General features: G+C 59.0%; 1 protein-coding gene and 1 long non-coding RNA gene across 3 annotated transcripts; both read right to left on the bottom strand.

The window, feature by feature from the left end:
• Window positions 1-416: 416 nt before the first annotated feature.
• LOC128900261 (uncharacterized) lies at window positions 417-2,707 on the bottom strand. Of its 2 annotated transcripts, XR_008463267.1 has the most exons (3): window positions 1,997-2,707; window positions 1,852-1,915; window positions 417-1,523 (listed from the first exon to the last, which is right to left on the bottom strand). It is a non-coding gene; the product is annotated as an uncharacterized LOC128900261 (long non-coding RNA). The 2 variants fall into 2 exon arrangements; XR_008463266.1 differs by having other exon boundaries at window positions 417-1,915.
• A 401-nt stretch (window positions 2,708-3,108) lies between these two features.
• Window positions 3,109-7,494, bottom strand: PIM1 (Pim-1 proto-oncogene, serine/threonine kinase). Its single transcript, XM_054181169.1, has 6 exons — window positions 7,239-7,494; window positions 7,036-7,142; window positions 6,884-6,934; window positions 5,927-6,293; window positions 5,047-5,223; window positions 3,109-4,583 (listed from the first exon to the last, which is right to left on the bottom strand). The coding sequence occupies exons 1-6, from the start codon at window positions 7,318-7,320 to the stop codon at window positions 4,426-4,428; spliced, it is 942 nt and encodes a 313-aa protein (XP_054037144.1). The 5' UTR covers window positions 7,321-7,494; the 3' UTR covers window positions 3,109-4,425.
• Window positions 7,495-8,361: the final 867 nt, after the last annotated feature.

The raw sequence follows: 8,361 nt of genomic DNA, 5'->3' as shown, positions 1-8,361 counted from the left end.
GTCGGTGTAAACCCCGAAATACCAGACTCTGGTCTCAAGCCGGGCTCCAGGTGCCCGAAACCAGCACCTGGCCCCCCCGCCTCGCCCTCACAGCATGGGTTGGGTTTTTTTTCCAAAGAGGTCTGAGAAGGGACACGTTTCACCTCAGGTTCATGCTGAAAGGGGTGCAGGGCTTTGGTCTCAGCTGCTGGAGGACAAAATCCCCTGCCCAGGGAACATGGGGGGTCTGAAGCTGGGAGCTCCTTGGTGGCCGATCCCAGCCCGAAGAGGGACAGGGCAGGGAAAGGCAGGTGAGCCCAAGCTGCGCCACAGAAGATCTCCATCGAGTTGGGGCACCGTGCCTCAGTTTCCCCACATGTCCCGTGGAGATAATGCTATTGCCACACAGGCTGTCAGCAAAGCTCTCAGAGACAGACTTCCCCAAGGCTTTATTACGGGGGAGCTGGAGCTGTGGGACACCTCGTTTGCTGATAATTCACCTCCTCCTAAGGCAGGTGTTTAAAATAGCTCCTGTGACTCACTGGGTGAGAAGGGCCAAAGGGTTTCAGACGCTGCCTCGGGGGCAGCTGGATGTTTTCCTTGGGATGGGACACGGGGCGAGATGCCACCTTCGAGTCTTCAGCTCTTCAGGTCCCTGTGGCGAGCCCGGCCCTCGCTCCCCCGGCGGCTTTTCTCCTCGCTGCTCATCTGCATTTTTCCAGCCGTGGCAGGCGTTTGGCTGTCGCTCATCTCCCATCCCCTGAAAGGGAGGTGGAAAATATAAATGTCCCTTTTGCTGTGGCTCCAGGCTCCCCTGGCTGGTCCTTTCTGCATCACCAAGCACCTTAGCTGGGGATGGAGTGTACAGGAAGCCACAGGTGTGACGAGTGCTGGCCCTTTGCAAGTCCTCAGTCACTCACAGGACTCCAGTGCTCCCAGAGCAGGAGGTCCAACGGCCTGAAATCTCATCCTGGTGCCGCTCCATCATTTTTTTCCCCACTTTCTGAACTGTGGGTGCTTCCCCTGCAATAAAAAGCTGTGAATGGCAGGTGGGAGAGCAATGCTGGCTCTGAATTGCATCCCTCTGGGTAACTCCTAGGTCTTCATCCTCTTTTATCACAGCTGATGGCCCCGAAGGGCAGCAGCGAACATTCCCCCATCAAGGAGAAACGAGGGGTGAAAAGGCCTTTTCCTTTTGTCCAGCCCCCGTGTGCAGTCCCCGTGCCATGATGCCATGGTGATGGGCAGCATGGAGGGTAGCACCGGGCAGCCGATGTTGTGGCTGCCCATCTTCAGATCGCTCATCACATCTACCGTGGTCCTTCCTCCGTGGCAGAGAGTCTGGGACCCAAGTCTGGTGTCTCTTGGCCACGCCACGTGAAGGTATTACTGCCCAGGAAGGCTGGTGCACAGGGGATCAAACGTGCACCCATCCTTTTCCAACACCCAAACCTCGGACGCACCCTGTCGTGACAAGACAGTACCCAGGCAGCGAGATCTCGCTGGGGGACGTGATGGCGCCGTTCCCCTCCTGCAGCACAAGCCTGGCAGGGAGAAAAATCATCAGGAACAGGCGGAAAGAAAGTGACTATCAGCACTCCAGCCCCGCGCCGGACCTGCTCGGCCTTTCTGCGGCGAGTTTTCTAAGAAACGCCGCAGCAGTTAGTGAGCGTTTACTGGAAGGGTGGGCTGAGCTCAGCCTGCAGCCGGGGCGGCCGCGATAGCGATTCGGTGGTGCCGGGGGTTGAGGGTGGCCAAGCGAGCGGCTCGGGCTCCTGGCGGGGTACTAGGCAGTGTGGTGGTTTGCTTTCGTGTAAGAGCAGCTTCCCGGATGGTCCGGGGGAAAAGCGAGAGAGGAGGTTAAATACAAACCGCATCTCAAAATAGGCCTAAACTTTGAAGGCGTTTGGAGCTGCGCTTCCTGCTTCTGGCGGCCCTGAGGAGGAGATGAAAGATGCAGCTGAGTAAAAAAGAAAAAAAAAAAATATATATAAAGAAAAAAGCAAAACAAACTAACCAAGTTAACGCTTTCTGCTGAAGGCAGAGGCACAGCGGTGACACAACACACCAGGTCACCCCATGAAGCTGAGACGTGGCTCCAGGACCCCTGGTTCCCTCAGCAGCCCCACGGCTCGGAGAGCGGTGCTGGCAAGCCCGGGGTGAGCTGGGGAAAAGGGGGGACTCCTTGGGCAAGGGATTTTTAAGCAAGAAAACCATGGGGCAAGCCAAGGAAAGCCCTGTTCCGTGTCAGATCTGGCTGGGGGACTTGCAAAGTAACCTGCAGAAAGGGAAATGTGCCCCTTCCTTTGAGCGGGGACACAGCTCTGTGCGCACGCAGCAGCAGGTGCTCCATGAGGTCAGACAGGAACAGAGCTTCAAAGTTCAGCACATGAAATTAATTTAAAACAAAACAAACCAAACACACGAGCAAAAATTAAAAAAATAAATAAATTAAAAAAAAAAAATCAACCAATGCCCCTGAAGCTGAAGCGCCACGGAGCTGGGAAATGGGGTTTGACAGTTTGGAGGGTAAAAGCTCGAGCGAAGCGTTACCGCTGCTGACTGATAGCGACCGACTTCTGGTAATCCGAAGATCGACTTCCTCCGGCTCTGCGTTGGCCACAGCCGAGCTGGAGGTGGGGACAGCCCGCCGGCGGCTTTCTTCACCCACCGGCACCCGGCATGCAACACCCGCTCGGCGCCAACAGAGCCGGAGCAACAGGATCTGCCTTACCAAAATTGAATTTGGCTGACAACATCCGGCGTTTCGTAAGGCTCCTTTGATGTTTGTTTACTCGCTGTCTCCAGCACATGCTCCGCACCAGCCTGCGGATGAACGGGAAGGCAAAGGGCTCCACACCCCTTTGATCTCTCCCAGGAGCCCTGGCAGGAGCAGTCGGTGCTGGAAACACCCCGCCGAGGGTCGGATCCAGCCTTCCCCATGGTGTTTTCGGCTGGCTGGTCCTGGTTAACGCCACTTGGCAAACCTTTGGGTAGGAGCTTTGGAGTTAGTCTCAGCTGGAGACAAACCAGCGGTCCCCATCGTAGCCACGGTGTTGTCACTGGTTCCCGACACACTCGCAGCATCCTTCATCCCGCCCCGCAAGAAAGGGATATGTCCATCACATCGAGTGTTTTTTTTGTTTTTATTTAAAACCGCATAAAAAAAATAAGATTTCTGAATTCCCCTGTACAATATGAACTCTTTAAACAAAAAACCCGCCGGCTACACACTTGGTTACATGGAAAGACTCGACAGCGCGGACAGCCCGGGCCGGCTCCCCCCTCCCCAGCCCCAGCCAAGACACCCATGGGGAAAAACCCAAACTCATCTGCAAACGGAGATCTCCACGTGCCAAGGAAACAACAGCACCCAGAACTATGTACACGGGGAGCAGGCAAACACTCTGCACCTCCGCCAGAAACGCTACGGGCCCGGGGACGGACACAAGACAGACACAGAGGGAAGAGCCGAATGGAAAACCGGGGGATCAGCAGCTGTAGAAGCAAGGCGCGGGCTGGAAACCCACGTGAATTATAAATAAATAAATAAGTTACCCTACCGGCTAGAACTCTTCCTTAAAAAAACCAAAAAAACAAAAAACCAAAAAAACAAAATACAACAACAAATTCATGAAAATAAATTAAAAACGAAAAAAAAAAAAGAAACAAGGTAAAATGTTATCCCTATGAACAACTGTACTTCAAGCTTTGCTCCTATAGAACTTTGTACACATTTACAGCTCTGTTGGTTTGCATTGTTTGTGCATTTGTGAGGGCACAGGGAAGCAAAGAAGCCCAGAAAATCCAGGCGAGATGGAGGCACGGGAGGCGAGGCAGCGCCCGCTTGGCTCCCAAGCATCTTCTGACCCGTTTTCTCTTTGAAAAGGGAAAAAAGAACTCTACAGCCAGGCGAGTCTTGGAAAAGCAGCAGTGTAGGAAAATACAAGTCTTTCCTCCAGCACAGCCCAGATCGCAACTGAAGGCACTCGAACACGGTGACAGCGGAGAAGAGACGGCCATTCAGCCGCGGTACCTGCCATCCCCCCAAGTCAGTTTTCCCCCCGTTGAAGCTTTTCTCGCGATAAGGTCTCTGATCCTCTGGCAGTCCCAAATTCAGCAGGTTGGGAAGACACTTGGGAGCCTCCAAAACCAGAACCAACCCCCGAAAAAACAATTTACTGGCAAAACATCAAATAAGACAGGGTCATTCACATGGAGCCAGGACAGCTGGGTTGGATGGTGACCACCAGTGCTTGGAAAAGCAGGTCTCCAGCGGAGCTCCAGGACAAGATGTGTCCACCAGTGCCTGGAAAAGCAGGTCTCCAGCGGAGCTCCAGGATAAGGTGTGCGTGTTCCCATCTGATGAGCCCTGCTCAGTGCTACGGTCACAAGGAAGTCATCTGGTTTTCTTTGCTTCTTCTGGGCAGGAGATGCGTGGAGCTCTTACTTGTCAGGCTCTTGGATCAAACTGTGCAGGTGGATCTCCGCCGTCTCCTGGGGCAGGTGAATGCCTTGCAGCCAAGGATGGTTGAAAACGTCCTCCAAAGATGGCCTGTCCGAGGGGCGCATGGACAAACACCACACGATGAGATCCTGGCACTCTGGGAAGAGAAACGAGAAATCTCTGGTCAGCCAGAGAAGGCCCCAGCCCACCTTGTCCCACCATCCACAGTGCCCAGGCCATGCTGGGTGTGCTCAGAGCTGCACCCAAACCTCCCAATTGATTATCCAGTTCGGAGGAGAGCACGGTGGCAGAACATGTGCCACCTCCTCCAGCTAACCATGGGACATCAACTCCACTTGTGTCCCAGTCCCATCTTCTTCAGCTAACCATGGGAGATCAAATCCTTTGTGTCCCACCTCCAGCTAACCATGGGAAATACAAGCCTTTTGTGTCCCACCTTCTCCAGCTAACCATAGGAGATCAAGCCCCTCGTGTTCCACCTCCTCCAGCTCACCATGGGAGATAACCTCCTCCACAGCCCTAGGAGCGGGACGCTCGTGTGCCCGGTGCCACCTCCCAACACCCATTATCCAGCGCCTGCCACGACACCAGGTACCCACCTCGAGAAACCCGCCGTCGGAAGAAGACCTGACCCCGGATGATGTCCTCATCCTGTTCAAAGGGGACATCCCCGCAGACCATGTTGTAGAGCAGCACGCCCAGGGACCAGATGGTCGCCGGACGTCCATGGTAGCGATGGTAGCGGACCCACTCCGGTGGGCTGTACACCCGTGTTCCTGCAAGGATACAGCCGCAGTTCGTCAGGTGGATGCTGCCCACTCCCACATCCTCGCCCGAGCATCCCCGGGGATGCGGGGGCTGCACCGGTGACGGGGGACACACACACACACACACGCTGCGACCCGCCACCCCCTTTGCCAGCACGTGACTCTTGTTTACAAACTTTGGGTTGTAAAAAAAAGCCGCCGGTGCCGGAAGAGGGCAGCACGGGCCCGGGGAAGGCCCGACCGTTACATGCAAAAATAAAACCCCCACGGGTGGGGAAAACCACGCCTTTCCCTCCCCTCCTCCGCCTTGGCCAAAAAAAAATAAAAAAAAAAAATAAAATAACAACACAAATAAGCCAAGGCAAACAAGGGGAGCGGAGCAGCCCGAGCCCTTTGGCGCCTGCAAACCCGACCGGCCGGCGCACGGGCTTGGCAACCCCTCCGTGCTCCCCCCACGGGTGTTTGTTTGTGTGGGGCTGGCTCCCCCCCCGCCCTGCCCCAGCCCGGGGCGGGGTGGGTGGCGGAGGCTGTTGGCACCGCCGGGAGCCGGCTCCCGTTTCACAACATCCGCCCCACGCCAAAAAAGCAACTTGGCAGCCGGCTGAATCGTTAATTCTAGCCCCCCGCCAGCAAACGGAGGAACCGCCGGTGCCCGGCCAGACCGGGCTGTGTGGTGCCCCGTACCGGGAGCATCCCCCGGGCGTGGGCTCACCGTCAAAGGCGGTGTAGACCGTGTCCTTGAGGAAGGTGCCAGAACCAAAGTCGATGAGCTTGAGCTCGCCGGTGGAGAGGTCGATGACGATGTTCTCGTCCTTGATGTCGCGGTGCAGGACGCCGCAGTTGTTGCAGTGCCGCACGGCCTCCAGCACCTGGCGGAAAAGCCCCCGCGCCAGCTCCTCAGACAGGGACCCCCGCTCCGTGATGAAGTCGAAGAGATCCTGCGACGGCTCCGGGCGCTCCAGCACCAGTACGAAGCTGTCGGGCAGCTCAAACCAGTCGAGGAGGTGGATGACGCCGCGGAAGCCGGAGCCCACCTTGTTCAGCAGCACGATCTCCATCGGCACACGGGTGCCGCTGGGCTGTGGGGGGGACCACGATGCCGTCAGCAGGGCTGATGCTGCGCCGGGGGTCTGGTACCCACCGCCTGGGATGCTCCGATGAGCCCCAGCTCAGCCCCACTGATGGCTGGGCAGACCCCATCCCAGGGGATGCTCTGGTGTCCCCTGCCCCATCCCACCGGTGCCTGGGCATCCCCCCACCCAGAGGATGCGCCAGTGCCCCCCAGCTCAGACCTACCGGTACTTGGGCATCCCCCCGCCCAGGATGCTCCGGTGTCCCCCTGGTACTGGGCATCCTCCCAACCAGAGCATGTTCCGGTGCCCCCAGTTCAGCCCCACACGTACTGGGCACGCCCCTCCCGGGATGCTCCGGTGCCCCCCTGCCCGGTCCCACCGATGCCTGGGCATCCCCCCGCTCAGGGGATACTCCAGTGCCGCCCAGCTCGGCCCCACCGGTACTGGGCAACCCCCACCCCGGATGCTCCGCGTCCCGCGGTGACCCCACGCCCGCTCCCCCAGGCGTGTCCCCGTTTCCACCCTCCCCGGTCTCGGCTTATCCCCACGCCCGGCCCGTGATGCCCCAGTTTCTCCCGGTAGCCCCGCTCACTCACCAGCTCGCCCCACTCGGAGATGCGCTCCCGGGCCACGTACTTGACGGCCACCTGCAAGCCAAGGGGAGCGGCGGGCTGAGCACGCCGCCCGCCCCGCCGTCCCCCTCCTCCTCCTCCTCCTCCTCCGCCCCGCCGCCGGCCCCGCCACTCACCGGGCTGCTGTCGGAGAGGCGGATACCCGAGTACACCGTGCCGAAGCCGCCGCTCCCCAGCAGCGGGCCCACCCGGTACAGCTTCTCCAGCGGCTCTTTCTCCTTCCCTGCGGGCGACACCGGCCGTCAGCGTTCCGCCCGGGGCCCCACCGTCCACCCCCGGCACCGAACCGGGCCGGGCAAAAGCGGTCCCGTTCTCTTACCGGGTTGTAGTTTAGCGCTGTGTAGCTCCCCGCCGGTCCCGGTACGTAGATGGGCCAACGAATTAATTTTCGAGAGCAGCATCCCGGCTCCCTCGCTCGATATCGGGGGCCGGTCCCGGCCCACCTTCCCGAGCCCGGACCGGCTCCCGGCGGTCGGGCTGCCCGAGCGGAGAAGCCCGGAGGAGGCGGAGGCCGGCGCGCGGCTGGGCGGGGAGGGAGCGGCGGCGGCGCGGCTGCTCCGCGCTCTGCCGGGCTCCCGTGTGGCGCGGCGGCCCCCAGCCGGCCCCGGGAGGGGCGGGGGCGGGGGCGGGGCGGGGACAGCCGGGGGGCGGGGCCTCGGCGCCGGGCCCAACCGAGCCGGCCCGCCCAGCGGCGCCTCAGCCAATAGGGAGCGAGACGCGGGGAGGGGAGGGCGTGGCCGGCCGCGCCGTGGCGGGAAGGAAAAGGCGCCAAAGAAGTGCGGGAGGGGCGGGGTTCTCGCTCGGCGGGGCATGGGGGGCGAGTAAAGGGTGAGCGGGGCGAGTAAAGGACCATCGTGGCTAATAAAAGACGCTGCTGCCGTCCCCATTCCCAACGGGAGCGCCCCCGCGTCCCCCCGGTTGCCGCGACATGGGGGGTCGGGGGTCAGGGAGCTGCTCTTCCTCCCCACATCCACGTGAAAATGCCAATTTCTTTTTTAGCTTATCCTTCCCTTTATTCATTTTTTTCCTGCCATCTCACAGCTTCCCGGTGGTGCTTGGCATCTCCCGCCGCCCATCCCGCCGGCTCGTCCCACGCTGCCGTTACTTCATCGCGGGCAAACCAGGGTCTGAACTTTTCCCTTTTCTAGTAAAAGTGGCGATTCCAGCTGGGGACTCTTGACTAACAACCCCCTTTTTTAAAAAAAAAAAAAAAAAATTCCTTTTCCGCAGAAGTCACTGGCTGAGATGCTTTCCCGAGTTCCAGAGATAAGATAAATAATTTACTGGATGGAGGTCTCTGATTACTCACTCTATTAGCATTTAGAGCAAAGAGCTCCAGCCACCGGGAGCTGAATTATTCCAGACGAAGCCCATCTGGGCTCCCGCGCCCCGGCGAGACCGAGGAGTTCCCAGCATCCCATACATACTTGTGGGATGAATTG

This window comes from Rissa tridactyla, chromosome 21, assembly GCF_028500815.1.
Source record: "Rissa tridactyla isolate bRisTri1 chromosome 21, bRisTri1.patW.cur.20221130, whole genome shotgun sequence".
Lineage (NCBI taxonomy): Eukaryota > Metazoa > Chordata > Aves > Charadriiformes > Laridae > Rissa > Rissa tridactyla.
Note: the sequence above shows the minus strand (reverse complement) of the source record. Positions and strands in the feature narration are given on the sequence as shown.